Consider the following 25,819-nt stretch of genomic DNA (forward strand, 5'->3'; position numbering starts at 1 on the left):
GATCCTAACTCTGAGGCTTCTTTGGTTTACATTATTATTTTAGAAATATTAGGAAATTAAATTCAGTGATTATTACCAGGGTAGAGTTCAACTGTTTGCACAGACATTACTTAGGTTCTAGGTGCTCATAGATAATTGTCCATTTCTAGTCATCTTCAATCATACTCCCTTCTTCTGACACTCTGCATGTAAGACACCTTTCAGCTAAAAAAAATTTTTTCAGCTAAATAAATATGTCTGCTTTTTCCTACCTATGGGATTATTGCTTTATATTTATATTAAATATTTATATTTACAGTAAAATCAGGAAAACTTTGACAATTTTACTGTAATATTAAATATTAGTATTACTATACCATTTAATATTATTAAATATTAGTATTTAATGAAGCATTGTAATTTAAATCCAAGTATAATCCAAGTTTACTGTGAAGAAAGAATATAGTAATGATGTAAGACAGTACAAAAGGCCTATGTTTTTTTCAACTATCCTTTTTTCCTGATAAACTGCAATTTAATTTTAGCTCTCATCATAAAACCAAATGTGTTACCTGATGACCTTATGGTCTTAATAGTTAGAAAAAGAGGACCCAGTAACAACTGTGGAGAAGACAGCAATGGGAAGAACCTACTGCAGTTTTCCCAAAATCCTCTGCAAAACTGGTAACCCTAAACTGAAAATTGTATAATGAAATATTGAACCAAGAAATTACTGTAATGAATTTTTAAGAACCTTGGATCTATTAGGACAAAACCTTGGATGTAAACACTAAGGACAAAATTGAGAAAAACAGGTTGAGAGTAGAAGAGAATTTTTTCAAAGCTTCATTCCCAACCTCGGTAAAGTCGTCCTGTTGATTTTCTTCTGTGTTCTTCTATCTGGAAGCAAAACTCACACTCTTAACTTCCAACAACAAAAAAAAAGTCCAAGAAACTTGATCCTCAGTTTCTAGACATGAAGGGCTACTACAGAAAGCTTAGGCACTATATTCAAATCTTCTTCTTTTGTTCCCTTCTGTGGGTCTTAAATCTGTCTCTTCTGTTAGGGAAGTTTACTGCAACTCCAGTTAGATATAGAATTTCTAAATAATAGAGAAAACATTTCCATGGTGAAGGGGAAGCTCAGAGCAATGGATAGAGTACAGCCCAGAGGATACGAAAGTTGTCCTTCTTCTACAGGTTATTTTCGCATGTATGAAGAGAAAGGAAAAAAAAAAAAATTACTGTTGGAATTCAGGTAGAAACAGACCATTTAAACTTTCCAGAAATCTTACATGAGTTTGAGCACATGGACTGTGCAACATCAACATCATCTAATAATGAGGCACAGTTACTTGGTAGCTAGTTTTGTCATCTTCTTCAGAAATAAAAACATGTTAGATACAAGTAGCAAATATGTTGACTCTAACCTTGCAAATAATTGCATTTTACTTAATATGAAGATGACTCAAATTTCACTGTGTTGCTTGTACAAATTATTGTGGCTGCCTTTGGAGAAATCAACATTTAGAATACCTTTCTAAGTTGAATGCAGTATTTCATAACATATTACATAATAACTGTATTAATTTATTACAATAATTATTTAATTATGCATAGGTAATCACTGAATATTCCGTGATATCCAGACTACTTCCTTTAATCTCTGTATAGTCTGTCCTACTCTGCCAGTAACTGGAAGTTTATTATGGTTATAGTTGTTGTCCGCAAGCCAGGAAATGAGAGAAACACACTCCTCAAAGGTTCATTTAAATGTCAGTAAATCCAACAATTTATAGCACAGGATTTTTTGGGCATGTTCTACTTGCTGAACAGTTCATGCACTTCAGTAAAACTGTGTAAAAGATAAATTATGAACTATGGCACAATCTTATGTTTTTTGAGACTGGAAGATTATCTAATGAATAGAGGCCCATACAGTCTTCTACATTAATCAACATGTAACAGCTATTTAAATAAGAAAACAATTGACTAATGATGAAAAATAATCTTTATTCTACAAATATCAGTGGTACAATCAATAGTGCATTTCTGCTGAGATACAATTTTCTACAATTGTAATTGCTAAGGAGTACTTTAGGACTGCACTTCACAGTTGCATTGCATTGCAACCTCTGAGAAATGCTACTGATGCAAATGATGTTCCCTTGCTATCAAGAATTCTTCTTTATTATTTAATTTAATGAATGAATGAAAAGAAGTGAAGAAGCTACTGCGGTCCTACTCCCGCATTTTCCTAAGTGAGGCCTTCCTACTCCCAATTTATAAATGGTGACTTTATTTTTTCTTTTTCATCTTCATTTCAAAGACATTGTTTTTCATATCCTAGGTAAAACTTTTAGACCCTAGAAAAGAATGAGTGGATCTCCAGGTTCAAGATTTATACTGTGTCTCCATGCTTACCTTGTAAGGGAGCCAAGTTTGCTTTTATGCCCATGATGTTTCGTGCAAGAATCAATTAGATCCTAACATTGTTTCACATAACAGATAGTGAGATCATGGCCCAGAAGTAGTTCTTGATGATTAAACAGGATTGTAAAACTTGACTATTTAATGCAATTGTTGAACTATTAAATACTGGCTTTTAAGATTAAAGTCCAGGATGTGAATGCTATCTGGTCAGTTCCACTAAAACAGTTCTTGTCATAACACAGCTGTGATCTTTGCAAAGAAGTGGGAGAGTGGTTATATTTCATGGTGATTTTTAAGGCATTTCAGGGAAAGATCACAATGAAAAGGAGAGAAGTAATGGAAAGTCCTGGTGAAATATCTGTCCTCATCTCAACCACCACATTTTAAACAATCTTGACTTTGCACAAATACTGTTCTAAAATTCCCTTTTTGTCTCTGCTCATTCCTTTCAACTTAACTTTCTTTCTGTATGCTTACATGATTGGAAAAGTACTCTTCAGTTTCACATAGACCTGCCTCACTAATTTGATTAAATAGACAGGAACAGATGCAAAACCCTCACAAAACTATGAAGCTGGAGTGACCTCTGTAATGCATTGTGACTTCCATGTTCTGTTTTACAAGCTTTTGCTGTTAAAAATTCATGACTAACACATTCTTTAAAAAAAAAAAAAAATCCTTTCTGTGTGCTTGTCAATATTTGTTTTCCAGTGTACACACAAAGAAGTATTTTATATATTGTGCATAGGCTAATGTCACAATTATAAGTTTTTAATCCCCAGTGTCTGTTCCTTCCCTTGGCTCATCTAGAAAGCTGTGATGGCTATTAAACTATACTTATCATAGGTAACTGGTAAACCTTTGTGAACATTAGCTTAGCTATCCATATTTTGACTGAAGAAAGTTTCTTTTAAGAGGAGTAAAATCGTGGTGTAGAAGTCTGTGCCCTGATTTTGGAGTAACTGTAAAATTCAGTCTCCTCCAGATTTCTGTTTGCTTTCAAATCAGTCTGTATCTGCTTCCTTGATAGGTTGATCAACTGCAGGTTGATAGTGAGAAATCCATATTTTGTGTTATGGTCTTTCCCTGGCCTTATACAGAAAGTCTTAAATGTCAAAATATAGATGCTGACTGTTTATTCCCTATCTCATATCTCTGCAACAGAAATAGAGTCTGAACAGTAACTCAAGAGTCTATTTGTGATTTGACTGAGATTAAAATCCCAGGAAAAAAAACCAAAACAAACTTACAAGTAAACTACCAATTTTAATAATTCCATACCTCCTTTTTCTTGTATTTGGGGAAAATTAAAGTCTAATATTGAGTGCTTATTTTAGCAGTTGGTGAAGTGAGTGCTTTTAGAATGCAGTTCACTTAAAGCCCAAAATAGTTTGGGGAAGTTAGATCATGGTTCAAAGGGAGGTGGTATACAAGTGTTTCTAAAAATATGGAGATGTATCAAATGTACATTGGCAAGCAAGGGGTGTTGATTTGATTATCTTGATTTAGTTTACGTGGTTCAAGTATGTCTCTGTGTTTAGATACCCAAAATACCCAAAGCCCTGTAAATCTGACTTAATGCCTCTCTGTATTTAGAAGAATTGTTTCTAGATTTGTAGAGAACTGTTTGTTGTAAGCCATTCTGCAATCATATACAAGTGAAATTAGGCATACAATCAAAGTGTTTAGGGAAAAGAAAGGATAATATGCTTAAAAATGTGATGTCACAAGAGAAAAATATGGCTGTATTTTTGGAAAACTTGGATAAATCTGCATGGCTTTGCTACCATTGTATTTACTCATAAATGAGGATTTAAAGATATGAAAAATAATTAATTTGGACAATTAAACTAACATATATTTTTGTGGAGTGCCATCAACAGTATGTCTTTCATTTCCTTCTTTGTCGTGAACATCTGATATTGTATCTCATCTATTGTCTCAACTATTGTCATCATCTGCATAGTTTAAAAAACAATGAAGAAGAAGAGAAATGAGAGTTTGTAACTTGAGAAATGCTTGCTAAAATTACCCAGTAACAGGATAGAACTTCTTTAGCTGTTTTGGGGAGACATACATAGGCTGGTTGTTGTGTTATTACCTCAGCTTCAGCAAAAAACTGTTGCAGGATAAATCAAGAGTGAGTCTGACTGTCCTGTCACTTGTTTCCGTAAAATGCTTTAGACCTCTGCAATCATTGATTTTTTTCTTTTTTTGATAACTGATGTTACAGACATTTTTGCATGTAAGACTCCCAATAGAACTGCCCTGTTCCTTGGTTCAAACACAATCTTTTGTTGAATTGTGTTTTGTCTGCTTTTAGTTTTTTTTCAAGGTAGCATAAGATTTATGACAAGTTTTTCGTGCATAGTGTAAAAAGAGACTCTTACAGGGTGTACCAATATAACAAATCATTTCACTCAGAAAAAGCAGGTCTTCTTGCAGGCCTGGTTTAAAAAAACCAGCTGTTCTTTTTCTTTTATCCTGCTTGCATTGCCTCCCTCTCTCCTGATCCTTCTTGCCCCTCTTGGGGCAATATACATTGTGGAGGATCACTGTGCATACGCAGTAATGCTCAGGCCACAGTTCAGCCCCACGTGACCTCTCTTCACTTCCACATGGTTTATTGTTAAGGGAGAACAGACAGCAGGGAGAATGCAGTCCTGACTGAAAATCATGAGAGAAGGAGGACTTTTCAGGGAAAAAATAGGGAAAGCTGCCAGGGAAATTTGGGAAATGTGAGCCAGCATCCTGAAAGGCCTGGCTTTCTTTTGAGTAAAGTAAAAACTCTTTTGTTCTGATACTTCAGAGGGCTTTTCTTTCCATCTCTAAAATTCATTGCTGACTTGCATCCCTGTCATCTCCCTTCTCTTCTTTCCAGCAAAAATATTTCATTTGTCAGGTAACTTTGTGTCTTCTTTGTGGAGATCTGGTTTGAGGGCTTTTGGAATTTTTTTCTAGAGTAATAAGTGAATTCTAGAGGAATTATGAATTATTGAAGAGCGTGACATCTGCAGTCATTGGGGTAGCACAAACAAGAAGGATCTGGAAGTCCTAGAGAAGCACAATTAATGAGAGTCTAAGCAGACTCTGCCCACTTGGGATTTTAAGTTTAATATGTCTTCAAATGTATTTCAGTACCATCAAACTAGTAAATTTAGACAACATTAGTGGACTGCATGCAGAAAGTAATTTTGCATAAGATAGATTTTCTGCTTACTCTTTGTTTGGTTTTCAGCATGTCATTTGCACTGGGTTGTGGTGTAAGGTGGAGAGTGAGAAGGAATGCAAAACTAAACTAGATCCACCAATGGACGGAACAGACTGTGACACTGGAAAGGTATGCATCTGGTGGAAGAGCAATATCAATTATACCAAGCATCTAACATTTAAGGAAACAAGCTGAATAGGTCTTTGCTGTTCTTTAAAGTTCCTACTTACCTCAATTATCATAAAAAGAAGCTATGTACAGTTAAATGTATTACATATATTTTATAATATAGAGATGAAAAAAATGCATTTCCCTAAAACCAATGAATTTTAAAAAGCTTAGCCATAGAGCTAGTTTTTTTTAATATTTATGCTGCTTTATTTTAAATTCTTTCGCATTTTGTGTCATGTTAATGAATAGAATGCAATTGTTGCTCGTCCAACTCTAAATAGAAACTTAAGCTTTCAAAGATACAGAGTTCTCAGCTGTGGTTTAAGATTTAGAAATAGTCTCTTTGAAGGAATTGATACAGATTGTTGTTAATACCCTTCAGGATAAGTTTTATCAAGAAATATGGTGTAAAAGAGTGTAATACCATGCAGGTGAAAGAGTGACAAATCCTATTAAAAGCAAGCCATCAGAGGCACATTAAATCAGACTTAGATAAATTGTCCTTCAAGAGCTTTCCAGTTAAAATTATTTGTAATCTTCGTATATATCTGTAAATGAATATAAATATAAATGAACATCAATCAGAAAACAGTGAAAGAGCATACATATGTCTTGGGATTTTCAAGATATTGTGCTGACAGCCATTTCCCACAGGAGTGATTTACTCTTTTAGTCATATTACATTCACCAGGACTCTCATCATTCTTCTAAAATCAAATAAATCAATTAATAAAAAAATGTTCAGATAACATGCTAAAGGAAAACCAGGTTGTATTTTTGTTCATATCTTTAAAATAATGACAATTGCTTCAATATTTTAATTCTGATAAAGTTTTTAGTTGATACTGTCTGAAGTCAATACCTGGAAAGTAAGAGACATGAGTTTTGTTTGATATCACAATTGAGACTGGCCTGCCCATGCTATGGAATAAGAAAACAGAACCTCTTAGGATGATTACACACAATTACTGATTGTAATTAAAACAGCTCATAGAGCCAGGCTAGAGAGATAACTTATTTATGTATAGCAGTAGAACACGAAGCATACATCACCAAAACATCAGAGGGGATAAGAAAGTATTATTCTTCTTGTTTGCTTTATTATCTGTCCAGGATGAGGTTTAGGTTACATAAATCACTGGCTTTGAGGTTTTTTATTGGTATTGTGGAGATAAGTATTGTTGTCTTGTGCTCCTCTTAGGATCTTAGGAAGTGATAGAAATTTCCTTTACGTAGCTTGTCCTACTTGGTTGGGGTTTAAGTCAAGAATTTAAAAAAATCCCTTAGGCTGCACAGAGAGCAGATGCTATCTCAATAGAAAAATCTGTGTTTTATCTGAAGCAATAACTTTAAGTGTATATGATCATTTCTGGTTTGAAACATCCAAGGGCTCTACAAAATTTATATTTTCTGGTTGTAAATCTAATATAAAGATGGAGACATTCTACATGAAGACTTTTTAAAAGTGAAATAATTATACCTTTATTGTAACGTGATGATTAAAGAGAGAAAATTAACATCAGTTGGTCAGTAAAGACCAGTTTCAAACTCTAGGTGAAGAGGTTACCAGATAAGGATTCAGCACAGACATTAAAACTTACAGAAGTGTGTTCTAAAAGAAACAGAACTCTCTATTGATTGCATTAGTGGCACCTTTTCTTTTGCTATAAATACAAGTCTTGTTTGTGAAGTCTGTTATCCATTGGTAACAGTGATTCACCAACAGTTAAGATGGTGAGCTACATTTCTGATGTTAATGGCATTAAGTGATCGTTGTCTGCTTTGTAATTGCTGAATCATTGAGTCATGGAATTTCTAAGGCTGGAAAATACCTCTATTTCCTAATACATGAGACAGATATTAAGTTGGGATAATTTGATAAAGCACTAATTTCTGCAGAGTTTATGATGATTTGTATGAGATATGGAAATAGGTTACAAAGCATAACAATAGTGATTAGATAATTTTTTGAGTGAGAAATTGCAGTTTTCCTAGTAAATGATGTATGCATGCAAGATCATTGAATTTTTTTATTACTATTTTAATAAATGCCAGAAATTCTCTGGACTTTGTCAACACCAGCTTTTGAAGCTTCCATTTTATATTTGAATAATACAAGCGGTGAACAAAATCTCATTTTCTCTATTACTTGTAATATGTCTTTCTATTGAAATTGTTGCTGGATAATGAGGGACAATGAAGTTCCTGCTGGTGGGAACTGTCAGGCTGAGCCAAGCAAGTCCTGAGAACAGCCCTGGACACTCTGCTGTGAACATCTACACGGTTCAGCTGGACAATGATCCCTGTAGTAGGTTTGGGCTGGACCCTATAATGCTTTCTTAGGCAATGCCTGATCTAAAATGAAAGGAGACAGCATAGTATGGATACCTCCAATGAAGGAGGGATCCTTCATTGGAAATGAGCTTACTTTTGTGGTTGTGGACAAGAAGTGAACCTGCTCCTTGGCCACTGAAACAGAGAAAGGTCTCTGGCTATTGCATTTACTAGGACAGATAAAAAAGCTTTGGAGAGTGCTAGGCAAAAATATATCTGACTGATGTGAAAGCAATATATAGAACCAAATGTTTATGTTGTGCTTCCTGTGTGCTCATGGAAAAGTGAGTTGTTTTGCATATGCCTTGATTTATTTACCTAAGAGCTGAATTTTTACCTAGTGGTGTAAGGCTGGAGACTGTATCAATCGGACCTCTTTCACGGAGCACATGGAGGGGGAGTGGAGCGCGTGGAGCACTTGTAGCCGCACTTGCAACACTGGAATCAGCAGTCGACAACGCAAATGCCCTGGGTAAAAACGAGTTCAGGTTTCCATTGCTGTTCATCAGAATTTCTGAACAAAATTTACATCAGAACAGAACCCTGTGAAGATACAGTTGGCCTTTATCTAAGCTATTAATACTTTATGAATACTGAAAAACACTTGGAAGAGTAGGTATTTCAGATATTTTATTGCATGGCAACAATATTTTTCATCTTTTCTGCTTCTTTCTTCTTAAGCTTCACCTGTTAGTGTGTAATTCTAGTCTTTAAATTTTTCAACTAGAGAGGATTGACTTCTGCTTCTCATCTGGACAATCAAGGAACTGAAAGTTTGATGAACTGAAAGTTTGAAGAGATCTTTCTACCAGTTTCTCAGGCATTTAGATAGACTATCTAGAAACAGAATTTAGATTCCCTATCTTGTGAAAATGAAAGCCTTCTGCTTTTGGGGATAAAGGCTCTTACTTTTCACTTGTATGAAATTTGTTTCACTAGATCTCAGTGACCAGCTAAAAGCTGTTTTCCTTTTATTTACTCAGTACCAATTTGATTTTTTTGTGTGTGTCATTTACACACCAAGTGAAAAAGAAAAGAAAATACAGGCATAGGAGTGGGAACAGAATGGACTAATGAAGGCAAATTTAGGGAAAACTAGTCCAAGGTGAATAAGTCAACAGTTTTAAAAAAATTATAATGCAAGGGGGAAAATAATGAATTATGGAAGACTATATAGCAGATTTTGGTGTAAAATAGGCAGGGGATTTTAAAAAGACACATTTGCGTGAAGAATTTTGAGGAAACATTGGATATGGCTATACAAAAGCATGGGGATTTAACAGAAATTTTGATATGCAGAATTCCTTCATAGTTCATGCCATCTAAATACCACTTTCAGCTGCATACCTTAAAGCTATTTCTAGAATTAATAGATGTCTTAATTTCGTGCTCATAAATCCATTTTTCCCAGGCAAGGTTCCAAATAATGAGGTCCAGTTTCTGTAGTTCTCTCTTCTTTTAGCATTTTTTCATTAGCACCTGCAAGGACAACTGGAGTGACCAAAGAGAAACAAAGCATTTGTCTGAAGCCTGTAACACCACACTTCTAGAAAAAAGAGAGGCAGCAAATCTACAAGTGTTGCTTCCTTTCAGTAGGCCCTTTGGCTCAGCCCAGATAGAGAAAAATCTCAATTATATTAAAACTGTGCCAGAGGCTCTCCTGACTGAACTCCTATTAGTCCTAGTTCTTTCTTGCAGCTAAGTATAAATTATGGCTTAGCATCCATCACTCCTTATATTTAATGTAACCAGTTTGCCTTCTACAAAGAGAAGACAAACACGTTTTGTTCTGTGACTTCAGTTTTTCCTGGGTGATTTCTGAGTGCTAAGTGTCAACAAAAAACCCTGCTATTTTTGATTTGTGTCTAGCATAAGTAAACTATACCATAAAGTTTGACAAAATATTGCCAACAGTAAAGGGTTGTATTTGTGCCATCTTTTCTAGTTCAGGCCTTGAAGGACAGTGTCATGGGCCCACAATGCAGTATAGGGTATGTGAAAATCCTTCTTGCCCTCCTGGTGTGCCTGCCTTTAGGGACTGGCAGTGCCAAGCTTTCAGTGTCAGATCTTCATATCAGAAGCATGTGCACCAGTGGCAAGCTGTCATTGATGATGGTAAGTATAAAACATCTCCCTTGTTCTCATATCTGTTTATATGGCTTATAGCTTGTTGATATTGTTGTTAATCAAGAAAGATGTAGTTAAAACTAAAACAAACAAACCTTAAACCCAGTATTTTTGGTTAGTTATTTTAATTTCATAGACAAGATCTAGTGGTACTTTTGTATGCTCAAGAATATTGTGTCTTTTATTCCTACTGAACTTGTCCTTCTTAATAGGTAATAACTACATTTAAATGAAAATCCTGTCAGCTTTTTCATTTTTAATCAGAATTGTAGCATGAGGTGACTCAGAAATACATCTTTCTGGAGTAATGCTCCATCATTAAACATGCCTATATCAATTATGTTTTTTACCTACAAAGCCAAAGAGAGAATGCAGATGTTGTGAGCCTTTGTTTTTGAGGAAGGAGAAAACTTCTAGCTTAAAATTGGGAGTATTTCACATATCAGTGTTTGATTTGGCAGCAATGTGTAGATAACGTATGCTGTAAACTTCTGTAAGATTTCTATAAATCCTAATACCTACTGCATATGAAGTCCTGGCATACTGTGTGCATGCTTCCATGCAACAAACTTGCTTACATACTCTATCATTAGGAAAATGCTCAAATGGGAGTATAGTGAGATCAGACTTACATTATCTGCAACAATAATGTTGGTGTAAAACATCAGTGACTTAAGAAAACAAATTCCTCCTTGCTAGAAAAGTGAACAGTAATTTCCACCCTGCCAAATTTTCTGTAAGTTCTTGTGTTTAAGTTATTTAAATTAGAAGCAAAGGAAGAAAAAAGCACAAAAATGCATCAGTTATGAAAACAGTTGACTTGAGAACTTCACAAAATCATAGCAAGCTGTAATAAAGAAAACCTGAGAATGACACAGGAGTACTGAAAGCATGTGTTACCAAATTTTAAGGAGTTCATTTTAAGGAGTAAATTGTTTTTACTCTTGAAACAATTTATCAGAAAACCTTAGAAGGCATCGAAGACTGTTTTTGCTATCAACATATTGTAATATATGTCTAACTCAAGAAGGTGTTTTTCTTTTCTTCTAAACCTTTTCTCAATGTGCCAAAGGAAAACTTTTGATACTATTTTCATTAGGCTGGTATGTTAGCTCATTTCATTGTAAAAAGAACTCTCCCCAACTATTACAAAGGTGCTTTTCAAGTCAGTTTATTTTGGTTTGTTTTACTAAATTTCGTTTTAGCACAGGAACATATGATTTATATCCTAAAGGATTGAGATGTTTGTCTGGCTTTGAAGAATATGATTTCATTCAAATGAAAAAGTCTTGACACTGTCCTGTGCCATGTTAATGAGTACAGATCTAATTGTTTTCTGAGTGATCCTGTTATCTTGAGGTGTCCCTCAAGAGAAACAAAAGTGGACCAGCCAAAGAATGCCTGTATCCCAGTATACATTATTCTCAAATTCTCAACTGTTTGCTCTCTTAGTCAACACTAACTGTGCACCATGTCCAAAAGAGTTGCTGTATGTGATCTCCTGTAGTCTGTTGAAGTTGTCTGGTGTTGTTTAATTGCTGTCTCTTTGAGTTCAGTGTCTTTAAAATAATGTTTAGTTCATCAATCTTGTATTCCTTTAAAAAATGCTGATTCCTGCTTAAAGCCCCCAGGGAACTTTGAAGTTACTGCTTAAGGAGGATAACTGGAATGCACAGGGCACAAACTCAGGCTGCTTTTTAGCTTGAGATGGCCTGTGTCTGACTAGCTTCATATGTTGGCAGAAGAGATCACATCTGTTTGTACCGGTCCTCTAGTGATACCCTGAGGCTCTGTCAATTTTAATAATTTAAATGTGCCCAGACCACTCTGTGTTGTGTAAGTCAGCTGGCACAAAACTCCTCTGTCTGTACTTTTCTGCTCCTTTGCATGCTAAAACTGCTTTTGTGAAAACAGTCCTTTGCAGATGGCAATTTCCAGTCTAGACTGAGCTGGTGCTAGTTAGCACATGCAAAAAAATGTGGCATAGACTGTTTTACAGTTCAGCTGTATAGACAGTAGAATTCCAGTGCCCCTGAATGTTTCCTGGAACTGTTTAATTTACTAATAAAAATGCACTCCAGGAATCTAGAAGTCAGTATGAAGTCAGAGTGGCATAGATTGTGTCCAAGTGAAATCAGTTTCAGGTTCAGGATTGACTTTTATCCTTTTAAAAATCTGCAACAGATTTATGAAGAAGTTCTGAGTAAGTACATTTGCTAACAAAGATATGAAAAAATCCTGTCATTTTGTACTCAGTTGACTACTGAGGAGAGACTTTGTTTCTTTTATTTGCTGTTACTTTCACAGTGGTGAGACAAACTTCATTGTTTATGATGTGGCCATTAGGAATGCATGGGTATATAGGATATTACTACATTCTTATGCTCTTTTATAATTAGAAATTATTTACAGAATGTTTTAGATATTTATTAGAAAATTGCTTGAACTTTGTGAAAATGTTAGGAATTATGTTTGCAGGGGTTTTGTGGGGATTTTTTGGTTTTTTAATGTGAACTTTGTAAATTCATGTATTTTTCTTCCTAGGGTGTGTCAGTTATTTCATTTTTTTCTCCTTGACCTGCACAGTTAGGAAGTCTGGAAAGTGTTAACTTTCTTTTTTAACCAGTATTTATGATCTGCCAAAAATATAGGAGAATGAAAGTATAGATTACAACCAAAATATTCCAACAGCTGTAATGTGTATATTCTTAATTGTAACAATGAGCATGACATGAGTACTGTGTAGGCCAAGTTTATAGCAACAGCATGCTCTAGGAAGAAAAAAACCTCAAGTTTTTCAAACACCTAAGAAATGGATCAAAATCTTTTTTGTTTTCACTGTGTCCAAGATAACGTCTTACGCTAATGTAGCTGCATGCCACGCATAAGCAAGTATCAGTTTTAACGAGAGTGTTGATGATAATTCTGTATTTCTGAAGTTCCCTTTTTGCAATAATGCACATTTTTCCATCCACTGCTGCTACAGAAAAGCCGTGTGCTTTATTCTGTTCACCCTCTGGAAAGGATCAACCTGTTCTTCTAACAGAAAAGGTGATGGATGGGACGTCCTGTGGCCAGCATGGGCTGGATGTCTGTGCAGATGGTAAATGCCAGGTATGAATTACTTGTTTTGAACTTGGATATACAGGTACACACCAAGCATACATATATGTTAAGACTTTAGAACGTTTTTATTTCATATCAGGCCCACATATATTAACTTTATTGCTGTTATCAAGCTACCCTTGATATTAATTCATAGATATGTATCTAACAGTAAAGTGGAGATGCTCGAGTAAATTTAATTTGTGTTAAACTGAATGTTTTTTACCAAAACATGGGTATAATTTATATTTACATATTCTAGACCTGGTATGGCCTATTCAGAATAAGTCCTTAGGCTGATATTAATGGCACTTTACCATTGTGGGCTTAGCAAAGAACTATCCATATTTTGAGTAGAAAGCAGGAGAGGCACATAGCATTCTCTTAGTGGGAATGCCTGTGGGGTGTGTGTTAAACAGTGGGTCTGGTATGCCACAGGTCCCACCAGGAGATAAGTTGTTTCTGCAAGTTTCTCTTGGAGAGCAGCTGGTAAAGTTAGCCAACCACATAGGAAGAGTGAATGCAACACTCTAAATAAAGTCACAGGGGAATTTTCTATGGGACAGATCTCTGCCATGAGCTAGTGCAACCCTCATTCTCAGCAGGGCTGGGTCATGCTGGCTAGGCATCTTGAGGAAGGGTGAGGTACCTGATACTAAAAGCAATTTTATGAAAAAACGTGGCCTGTGTCTCAATAGCTTTTATTTTCTTCTCCCGCAGAAATTTGGCTGTGACGGTATATTAGGATCTCTGGCTCGTGAAGATCATTGTGGTATATGCAATGGTAATGGAAAGTCATGCAAAGTTATTAAAGGTGATTTTAACCATACCAGAGGAGCAGGTAATGTCTGTTTGTTTATTTCAAGTTCTAAAGAAATCAGTGGCTTTTTGATCACTTGGAGCATTGGGAAATTAAAAGAGCTACATTTCTTAAAATTATGCAGATCCTCATAAGAACTTTAGGATCTAGCTTTTTAAAGATGATAATACATTGAGGATAAAAGTGCATAAATATTTTCAACTTTGTTGCAAAGTCATTTCATATTATTTCAATTGAAAAATGAAGGAAATATCTTACATTAAGATACACTCTGTTTCATAGGAGAGACTGATTTTTAAGGGGTATGAGAAATTAGGTTTATATTTTTATCAAATAGAGTGTTGTAAATTCTTTTCGTGTTCAGCTTCATTTAGTGTTCTTCAAAATAAAAATCCAAATTATGTTTTTTTTATCTACAGCAATGTTACCAAACTAAGCCAGGCAGTGAAAAGTCATAAAGCCAAATGCATAAAGGAGTCCAATATCTCTTCTTTACTCATTATTTTATTATAATAATAACATATTATAACAAGCCAATAGAGTTTCTAATGCAAAATGAACATCAGGGATAAAAATGCTGCTGTGATCTGTCCTGTGAATGGGACTAGCTTACTGGCTCCAGCACAATATTGACAGAGTAGGGAATTGAAATCCTAATAATGTGCATCTTGCACCATGTATACAAGTCTTTCTCTTTGAAATACCATTTGACCAACTATCATCATTTGTTTGCCAATATACCTTCAGTTTCCTGAGTAGAAAATGTGTAGAATTTAGCAATTCTACACATGTGGCAATTAAATCACATCAAAAATATTGTAATTATAAGCAGACAGCATATCTTTGAAAAATAAAGGGGATTTTACATTGTGAATTTTGCACAGTGGATTTTACACTGAAGTACAGTACTTTAGGCAAGAGGGGAAAGTTAGGCATAGTCTTCAAATGTTTATGTCTGGCCCTCTCAAGCAGAATGTAAGGTAAATCAAGGATCCTAAATTACAGGAGGACTACAAGATATAAAAAACAGCAAAGATGGTTCCTGCTAATAAAATCACATTAAGTCAGCTCTCTCCAATGGCTAATGTGAACATCCACACACTTCCAAGTTTTTTTTTGGGACTGCGTCAATCCTCAATATTGTGGTATTGCCATCTTAACACTTGTGTAAGTTATTTTGCTTCTCAGGGAGCTGTAAACAATATTTAGAAAGTGTTATTAACTCTTACAGAAATGAAAGAAGCTGCTTTAATTTTCATGTTTCAGGATTATTGAAAAAATATTGTAAATGCTAAGTATTTTGTTGTAGAATATCACATAGCTACACATAATAAATGATAAAATATTTTTTCCCTTTGTGAACTTCACCTGGATAATCTAAAATATGGGATTTTTTATTAATGACATGACATTCCTGTCATGTCAATGGCATGTCAACCAATGTAGTGGTTTCCACATTCATTGCCTTTTCACTGTGTTTTACTTCAAGAAAACTCTTCAATGTCCCCTCTTAATCCCACACTAGCAAGAGACAATCTCAATTTGAAGCAAATAAACAGATTTCAAAACCAAAGCCTATCAAAACAGGGTTTGAATATGTTAAATCAAGAAAGAGAAGAGCAAAAGACACATACAACAAGCTAAAAACCAAGGAGCGGGAGGATGCTTAGATTTTAGTGTCATACCACTTGTCTTTACGTGCTGAGTGAAGTTGGAGTTATTTTACAGACATCTAGTGGTTATGATGACACTGAACTACTTAGCTAGAAATAACTTCACCTGCTCCAGCCCCAATCTCCAAGCCTCACTCATTCTTGTTATGTTTTACTGTGCCATACTCTTTTAATTATGTACCATTGTATATATTACATATAATACACAGTTCCATAGCTTTTCTTCAATTTTGCAAGAATCTTCAAAATATTGCTATACAGATTATAACTTGCTACACTTAAAAAGCAAAATAGGGGAGACAAAATGAGAAAGCATACAAGATGTACTTTTCTATGCTTTTCTGTTTTTCTACTTAACTTGGGACTTCCGGTCTCATGTTTAGGTTATGTGGAAGCTTTGGTGATACCTGCAGGAGCAAGAAGAATCAAAGTTGTGGAAGAAAAACCAGCTCACAGTTATTTAGGTAGATATTATGTATGTTTTAGTGTTAATGTCCTGTTTTGCTCAACACTGAAAAGTGCAAGCTAAACATGCCTTTGTCATTGAACAAAGCTCTGAGTATAAAAATAGATCTGTGAAGAACTTGTCTAAGGAACTGAACAAATTATTACAGAACCATTTTTCATATAGGCCTTCTTTTGGAGTTTTGTCTCATCTTTTTTAGAGAATATTACAAACACTGTATTTAGATTATGTAAAAAAATGTGTATACTTGCACATTTTCAATTTTTAATATGGAAAGTACATTAAAACTACTGAGAATAATTTTGTGCTCAAACATAAAATAACTTGTACTCAGAAAACAAGAAGACACTGGGCATCATATAGCAGTTCACTGACAAAGTCAAACAGAAGTTCTAAAATTAGACTGGAAAAGCAGAAAAGTTTTTCTTTCACGATTTTGAATTGTCTGAATCTTGTAATAGACAAACTTAATCACAGTGATTTTTTTCTTTTACTTTTTCCATTTAAGTGAAATTGTCTTTCATTGATCAAAATGAGTTTATTTTTAATGAGGTTTAAAGAAATTGTATAAGAGAATGCACTTTGTTATCATTATTGTTACAGGGTTTAAGCAAAAACATGAAATTTCATAATTGGTATTGTTTTGTGCAATGCTTAAATTTAAATTGAGAGAGACATAGTGTGAGAAATAGGACAATAATATGAAAAATTCACTGTTTTGGCCACTGTTCTTTGTTATGTTCATAAGTAATATTTGCATTTTAAGAAGTGTTTGAGTAGTATCGGTACTTCAATTTAGAGAATGTTGAAGATAGTGAATATTAATTATGATAGTTTAGGTTATCAGTGGGTGACTGCTGGTTTGCCTTGAGGCCTGCACCTTCCCAGGAGGTTTAGAGATCTGGAATATTTAGTTGTTCCCCAATGAACCACAGACATGGATATATAAGAGTGCTAAAGCAATAACTGAAGTTTGTCTTTCTATTGATTTATGTGCAGAATAGAAATACAATTATTTTCCATTTTTTGAATAAGGTAAAAATAAATAAATAAATAAATGCTGGCATTGTGTTTAGGGAAATTTATTCCTTCTTCATGAGTAGCAAATTTATTTAACTTTTACCCCACAAAAGGCAAAAATAATGAAATTCTTTTTATGTCCATGAAATAATGTCAGTCATGATGCTCATTTGTGAAAGTTGCCAGTTAGCTCCTACTTTCTTGTTACTTTAATTTTCTTTTCAATAATTTTTCTGGTTTATATCTGAATGAGGATCTGCCAGTATTTCTGTGCAATATCTTTTGTAGAGCTGTACACTTTATTTTTTTATTTTTTAAGCCTTTTTGGGGACCCAGTAACAGGTCTGTTGCCGTATCTTGAATTAAAACCTGTATTGTTGCCCCTTTTTCTTTTCTGTTAGCACAAGGTATTTAAACTCTCTTCATTTATAGGTTATTTTGAAAGCATCAGAATTTGAATTGCAAAGGAATAGTTTTTGAATAGGCATAGCATAATGAAAGTTTTGAGGTGAGAGCTTAAGTCTTTAATCCTAGAAACAAGATTCTTCACAATGCTGTGAAGAAATGGTGGTTAAAAATGTGAAAGGTAAAGCAGATTAAATTCTTTCATGTTTCTGATTGGTTTTCTATTTTACAGTTCTTTATGCTAATTTTATGTGGCACCATACTTGGTTCTGTTCTTGCAATTAGTCAATACAGATCAATACTATTTCTGTTTAGTCTCAGACTTTCCTTTATAGAGGACCTCAAGAAATGGTTGAGAGCCTAGAGGGAAGAATTAAAGACCAGGCCAACAAAGGAAACTTCTTTGTTGGGAGGCTACAATAGGCTGCCTTACCAAGCGAAGTCTGTTGATGAAATCCCCTTACTTCAGTGATAGGAATCATGCTTGCAGTCTCTGATCTGGTTTGGTAATTTCAGTAACCTAATACTGCTGGAAAAACAGCACACCAAGACTTTGAACAGTCCAGGAGACTCTTGGAGTGTATTGAGGGTAATTTTTTAATCAAAACTGTAGACCCTAGTAATAGTGTTCCTGGACCTTGTTGATTTCTTCCCAACACAGATGAACTGTTTAGAGAGTTGGTGGCAGCCTAAACTGCAATGCTGGAACTCATGATTTTTAGGGATATGGGCCAGGTGAAGACTAAAGCCAGGACTTTATGAGAGCAAACTTTCAGTTGTCTAAGGAATTGGTAGATGGTAGCACCTGGGAAACTGCCCTTGGGTATACCAGAGCAAAACAGAGCTGGCAGCTCTTTAAAGATTTAGGATAATAGTTTTTAGTCACAATTAAGGATAATAGTTTTTCCTAGATTGCAAAAGCTCTTGATCATGCCAACATATAAGAAATCAGGCAAGGAAGGCAGGAGAATAGCATCTGTGAGTAAGGATCTCCTGGTAAAACTGAAGTGTAAGAAGGGAATGCACAGGCAGTGGAACCAGGGACATATATCCTGGGAACTATATAGGGATGCTGCTCATATATGTGGGGATACGTTCAGAAAAACTAGGGCACAGATAGTGCTGATTTTGGCAAGGAATGGGGAGATTAATAAGGGTTTCTACAGGTTTTTAGTCAGAAAGGGGGTGGATAGTAAAGAAAATATGCACACCCACAATGCACACTGAAAAATAAGACAGGAAAAACTAATGACAATAGGTGTGGAGGAGGCTGCAGTGCTTCGCAGCTTTTTGCCTCAGCTGCAGTGGTAAACACTTTTTTCACATCTTTCAAGTCCCTCAACATCAGGGCAGGGGATGGTGGAATGAAGTTCCTTCCATCATGGATCAGTTTTAAGACCACCCAAGGAACCGGAACATACACAAATATGTGGACCTAATGAGATGCATCCCATGGTCCTGAGGGAACTTGCTAATGTAGTTATCAAGCCACTCTCAAGTATATTTGAAAAATGTATTTGAAAAGTCATGGCAGCCTGCTGAAGTATATTTGAAAAATACATTTGAAAATTCATGGCAGCCTGCTGAAGTGCCCAGTGGCTGAAGAGCAAGGACTATTGCACCATTTTTAAAGAGGATAGGATACTAAAGAGGACACTGGCAATTAGCAATCAGTCAGCCTTAGCCCTGCTGTTTTCAAAAATTACTGAAATTTCAAGTCTTAATGTTCTTAATATGGATTGAAGGGATACCTGATAACCTGAATGGAAGTGAAGCAATTACTTCCTCGACAAAAAATATCAGTGAATGTACTTTCATTTAAAATTGAATTTCAGATATCTTTTACATTTTCTATAGAAAAGTAAGGGTCAGTCAAAATTACATTACTTTGATACTTTTCTGGAAATATGACTATATTTTGGACAAAGCAGAAAACAAAATTCATTTAGTTAGTACAGTAGAGTGATTTGTCCATATAAAAAAAAAAAAAAACTTATTAGTAGGAACTGATTTACCAAGTGGAGGTCCAGATCCAGGGCACTGCTGCTTCCCACTGAGAAATGGGAGATGCAATAGATGAATTGTGATTTGTTGTATCTGTCTGGCTGTGTAGCCTCTCACACCTCATTAAAATTAGATGGGTGTATAGTCCTGGCACAGTAATTAAAATATACCTTGCACTCATCACCATCACTTAAAGGCCATTGTTATGATGGCTGTTTTATGCCCTACAGACATACAGTTGTAATTAGTCCCCCTTGGTTTAGCACTGAAATTGTGGTTGTGGCTGCAGTTGTGGTAGGCTTTACGAGTCCAAGTTTTCTTTGGTTGTCTTTTCAGGTGTAGGTGTATTGCTTGAATTACCTGAGAGAGGATATCTTGTGTTCTGAGTGTTCTTCCTTTTTTGGGTTACCGTGTACAGAGTAAACTCCTCTGTCAAAAGTTAAGAAGAATAGGAATACATGTGCAGTATGGAATAAAACTCAGTGAACTTGCTTACAAAATGGGGTGTGACAGAGTCAGGAACAGAAGCTGCACTGCCTGAATCCAAGTCCACATTTAAGGCTTGAAGACACGCTTTCTGACTTTGTCTAAGACTAGTGACTCATATGAGGAATCTGAAAGCAGAAAATGCAAGATCTGGCATATTTCTGTATTCTGAGCTGGGATTCCAGTTTCCTGCATATGTCTGCATGCTATGGCACTCACATTCATTTTAAAGACCAGACAGAATGATTTCTGTTGCTCTCTGGGGAGAGGATGCTGCTCCATCTGAGCAGCATGACCCAGCTGGACCTTGGCGTGTTCAAGTGTATTTTTTTAATTTCTCCACTGAGAAGAGGATTATCCCCAACAGTTTGAACACTAAATAGAACTTAATTACCATTAGCAATTGAATGTTTAAACCTAAAATACCGGTTTTTAAATCTTGTAGAATCACTGGTTCTTTTTAGTACAAGGCTGTTATACAGTGTTAATGGATTTTATAGTCTTAACATCTATTACATAGTGCTGCAGTTGTACACATCAGTGGTGTCTTACTCAATTGGATTCCTGCCAGTCCATAGGCCTGTTGCCATTGTTTCCCATAGAAACAAAACATAACAGTATAAATATGAATAGGAGAGGACATGATTACAGGAATGACTCACATTAACTTACAACTTTAAAAAGGGAAATTTTGGAACTTGTGGAGGTTCTCTTACAACAATCTGATGCCAAACATGCAATTTCAATAAAGCCAAATGTGTAAAACTTCTTGTACAGAAGGTGTCTTCAAGTCTACTTCTCATGATTATTCAAAACAAATTGGAAATTGGAACAAAATAAAATAAAATAAAATTACAAATCATTTACTAAAGAATTTATTCCATGTACTATAGAAAATGTAAATCTTACTGATATAGAATTCTTTGTTCTCAGTGTATGGAATATATCTTATCAGGCTTGATCATATTTTTAAATATAAATTAGATCAGCATGAGAAATAATTCAGCCAAAATGAACAAGCTTTTCCTATTAATTAGAAGCGTACAATTACTTGGTGAAAGTGTATAATGTCTTATCAAATTTTAAGGTTCAGAAAAGGCAAGTGTCGTTATTAGAGAAGAAAGAATTTTGAAATAGAATTTTTTTTTCCAAAAAATGTTTTAGCTTAGCAAATCTTGTGAAGAGTCCCTTGTGAAAATTGTGTTTCACATGCTTTTATGGATTATAGGAATGACCACCCTGGGAACAGAGAATAGAGTTTTGCCTTAAAGTTAATTTAAGGCCCTCTGCCTTAAAGTAATTCAATGTTCAAATTATGAGTTATGCTAGAGCCTGTCAGTCTTCTGAGGCATTAAAATGCTGATATTAACTTCAAGTAATGTTAAATACACACAGGCATTCCCTCCAGAAGGTGTTTCTGAAGCACATATCAACTGAAGTTCATGAAAAGTAGGATCCATAAATATCTTTGCAATCAGCGTTAGGTGAATTTCACCTACTTTTTAAATTATTTGAACATAAAGTGAGAGGAGAAGAAAACCACTACTGAAAAGGCACCTTTTATATTGGGCTTTTTTCATGTATTTTGCAGCTCTTAGGGATGCTGGAAAGCAGTCAATCAATAGTGATTGGAAGATAGAACATTCTGGAACATTCAATATCGCTGGGACCACAGTCCATTATGTTCGGAGAGGTCTCTGGGAAAAAATATCAGCCAAAGGTCCCACAACATCACCCTTACATTTACTGGTATGACAATTCCATTTTTTTACTTGATTCCTATGATATAGCATAGTAACTAATATTTTTTCCAGACTCCTCAAGAGAATGAGATCTATGTAAGATATACCTGCTTTTGTGTTTACATATATATCTACAAAAATGGGAAGGAGGGGCTGAGGAGAGAGAGGTCTGTCAGCCTGCTTGTAAAAAAATGCCTTTAAATCCAAGAGCAATCTTTATATTGTTGGGGCAGGATTGAAGGTCTCAACATTCCTACAAATGTCATAAAAAGCTCATGTGCCAAGTAAGGAGAGAAATTCAGATTAATTTCAGACGATTTTCTGAAATTTCTGGCTGACTATAGCACAGCATCACCATTTCAGAATTGCAATCACCAAGTTCTCTGTGAAAAAGTTGAATTTGGATGCATTTCAGTGTAAGAGAGGAAAAATTAATAGCCACCATAAAGAAAAAGGGAGAGAAGATGGCAAAGGACTTCACAACTAAAATCCTTTAAATTAAAGGAATTTTCTTAATAAAAAAAAAAAATTTCTTCCATTGGCTTGATTTGGATACTCTAATTAATTTCTTCTAGCAAATCCATTAGGAGGGCTGAAAGGCAATAGAGCATCAAGTCATTCTGTTGTGCTTTTCAAGATCAGCAGCTTGGAGTCTTCCATAGTGTCTGTGTATGTTGGAAGCTTTTTCTCCTTTGTCTCTTGCAGGTGCTCCTCTTCCACGACCAGAGCTATGGTTTACACTATGAATACACAATCCCATTGGATCCTCTCCCTGAAAATCAGAGCTCTAAAGTACCAGAGCCCCTTTTCATGTGGACACATTCTACCTGGGAAGACTGCGATGCTGTATGTGGAGGAGGTAAAATAAAAGAAACATGTACTCACACACACACACACATATGGAAAATGAATATGTGTATACAATATGCATGTATATATGCAGTGCAAATGTGTGTATGCAATATGCACGTCTAGTATAAACATTTTGTGTTTATATATAATTAGGATTCTGATGGTCAGTGTTGTATAGTTAGTGCTTATATCCTCCCTGTGGTTTGTATGTTTCCATACAATGTAGACGTATGTCAGTCTTATGCTTTCTGATTGCATTAAAATACTGTGATAGCTCTAGGAAAAGATACAAACTAAATATAAAAAGTAGCAAAAGATGGTAATGAAGGAACAAAATCTAGACTAGCAGGCAAATTCAGGACACAGTTTCCAAGAAGAAATACAAGTGCAAGAGCTAGAACAAGAATAGAAAGTGCATTCCACTCTGTATTTGGAACTACTGAAGATAAATGATCTGTAAGAGAAATTTCAAACCACAGAAAAGCTGAATCCCAGTCTCAGATCAAATAAGTACAGTTAGTAACAGGAGTTGAGGATGATCCAGAAACATATGGAACAAATATTACAACAGCAGATATTAGTATGCTGATGTGATATTTTTCCTGAGTTTATTAAACATGAAAAAGTGATTTTGGAAGAACAAAATATGATTCTGAAAACAAATATTGGAATATGAACAGTACTGATGTAACAAAAGTCTTTCAAACTGTTTTCTAGAAGATGTTATTTAAAATGATACTTACACTTAAAAACCACTTCAGATAGGGTTTTTTTAAAAATAAATGCTGTGTACAGTGATTTGTTCATACTTTGTGCAGTTAGTGTGTGAACACTGTATTGATTTTTGATACCTGTCTTTCATGCTAGCAACTCTGATGGTCGTGGTTGCTCTGATCAACGTTCTGAAAACTGCCGTGCCCCTTGTGATTGAATAGGAAAGCCTGGAAATGCTTTTCCTTCTCATAACATCAGCATAACGAACACAGTGTTCTAGCTCCTCTGACTGTGTGAACAATCCTGGTGTCATGAAAGATTGCTGTAGTTTCCATAAACATGCTTTTTGTGGTTTCGTAGGAAAGCTTCTTCCCTAGAAGGCATTTTGTTCATGGCGCTAGTAGCATCCTCTGATTCTTAATAGTGCATCCCAGTTTACTTGTGAATTCACACTTTTTACAGTTTCCTGATGTATTTTTAAAGTAATTTTAATGCTACTACAATCTGTCATTATTGCACCAGATATTTCTAAATATTTCTATCATCTGCAGAAATCTTAAAATGCAGTATGTCAGTAATTTATTCTATATTAATGCTTAAACAAATATTTAAATGTTTTACTTTTTTTTTTTTTTTTCTGTTGTAACTGGTCTTCATTTTATGTTTTTATCTAAAATAGCTGAGTTATTAACAAAGTTCCCAAGAAGGTAAATATTCTGAAATACCACTGAAAGATTTTTCTTACTTTAGACAAAACTATTTTCACTTTTCTTATACTTTCTGGCTTAAATATCAAGCAGTAATGAAATCAAAATACTGCAGCTTTTACCCTAACTATTTGTGATTAAAATTTAACATCAATATTTTGATTAATCTGAATAAATAATAATACAATTATCAATAGTTTTCCTTAATTGCTCAAAACTTGTGTCAGGATAAAACTATTGATGAAGCCATGTGGTTTTGTGTATGTTTGTGTATGTTACTGGTCTGTGACCTCCTGTGTTGCAGAAAAGCTTTCTTTGCGTGGGAGAGAATATGAATACATAGATGTATATATAAGTGCAGAAAGAATTGTCAAACATTTCAAACGCTGTGATGTGATAGATTAGTTGCATGTGCTCTCACGTACACAAGCACCGTGTAAAAATGTCAGCAGTGGTCATGCACATAATATGCTTTTATAACATAACTGCTCCATCCACAGGCTCATTTTTCACCTCTGGTGAATGCTCATGCTTAAGCCTGCCCTGCTCCTGCACACAGCCCCTTTACCAGTAAACTTCCAGACAGAGTAAAAGTAACTATAAGAACAAATGGTTCTAACTGAAATCCTGAATTCAATTGCTAGTTTTCTAAAATTAAGGCTCCAGTCTAATTGCGAGTTATTGTTTGTGGTCAGTATTACATTAAATTCTAGCTCCTAATGCTTCCATGTTCAAGAGACATCAGGCTCCAGGCACCATCAGGACAAGGACTCTGTACAGAGCACGTACTCAATCTCTGCAGCAGTACCCAGCTTCCTAAATGGTTTTCTGACCCTGCAGATCAGATCATCTGGCCTCTTTACTTCATGGGAAGGAGTGCAGGCTCCCTGCTGAAGGATGCATGTGCTGATTCCCTTTATCTGAGTCCCAGCCACAATTTGTCATTTCTTTCCTCATTTTATGTAGTAATTAAAAACCATATTTGTAATTTCTGCAAGCATTGCTCAGTGATGGAGTTGCAGTGGTTGAGAAAGAAAATTATTCCCATAAGAGTGAGGGTTTGGCTATAACTAGTTGCAGGAGTAAAGCAGAAAAACTCTTGATGGTGGTGTGCAAAGACTAGGTTAGAAACTCACTATGTTCCCTACAAACTGTAGGATTTCTTTCAGATTCCTTGCTAGCTTTGAATTTCTTACACTGAATTTTTTTCAGTTCTTTTAGCCAAATTGTATATGAAATAGCTGGATCTGTGTCCTTAACAATTTGCTTATTCTTGGTTTCCTCACAAACCTGCTTCTTTTTTTTGCTAGGTGAAAGAAAGACAACAGTCTCTTGCACAAAGATTATGAACAAGAATATCAGTCTTGTGGACAACAAGAAGTGCAAATATTTAACAAAACCTGAACCACAGATCCGCAAGTGCAACGAGCAGCCCTGCCAGACAAGGTAATAGTGATTTGGTTAAATTAAACTATAATATCTAGATGTAAAAGCCATGTAATAGCAGTGAACTGCTTCTTGCAATGAGTGGGCAGTAGTAAATACATTCATTCAAAACATTATAATGCAA

General features: G+C 35.2%; 1 protein-coding gene across 2 annotated transcripts in view; it reads left to right on the top strand.

Moving 5' to 3' along the window:
- ADAMTS19 (ADAM metallopeptidase with thrombospondin type 1 motif 19) overlaps window positions 1-25,819 on the top strand; it is a 130,590-nt gene that overhangs the window by 80,929 nt on the left and 23,842 nt on the right. For both annotated transcript variants that reach the window (XM_059874150.1, XM_059874151.1), the window contains 9 exons: window positions 5,651-5,752; window positions 8,470-8,600; window positions 10,074-10,243; window positions 13,242-13,369; window positions 14,081-14,201; window positions 16,237-16,317; window positions 21,826-21,983; window positions 22,682-22,835; window positions 25,560-25,695. In XM_059874150.1, the coding sequence (XP_059730133.1) occupies window positions 5,651-5,752; window positions 8,470-8,600; window positions 10,074-10,243; window positions 13,242-13,369; window positions 14,081-14,201; window positions 16,237-16,317; window positions 21,826-21,983; window positions 22,682-22,835; window positions 25,560-25,695 (1,181 nt within the window). The remainder of the gene's footprint in view (window positions 1-5,650; window positions 5,753-8,469; window positions 8,601-10,073; window positions 10,244-13,241; window positions 13,370-14,080; window positions 14,202-16,236; window positions 16,318-21,825; window positions 21,984-22,681; window positions 22,836-25,559; window positions 25,696-25,819) is intronic.

The sequence above is a fragment of the Haemorhous mexicanus genome, chromosome Z (assembly GCF_027477595.1).
Source record: "Haemorhous mexicanus isolate bHaeMex1 chromosome Z, bHaeMex1.pri, whole genome shotgun sequence".
Taxonomy (NCBI): domain Eukaryota; kingdom Metazoa; phylum Chordata; class Aves; order Passeriformes; family Fringillidae; genus Haemorhous; species Haemorhous mexicanus.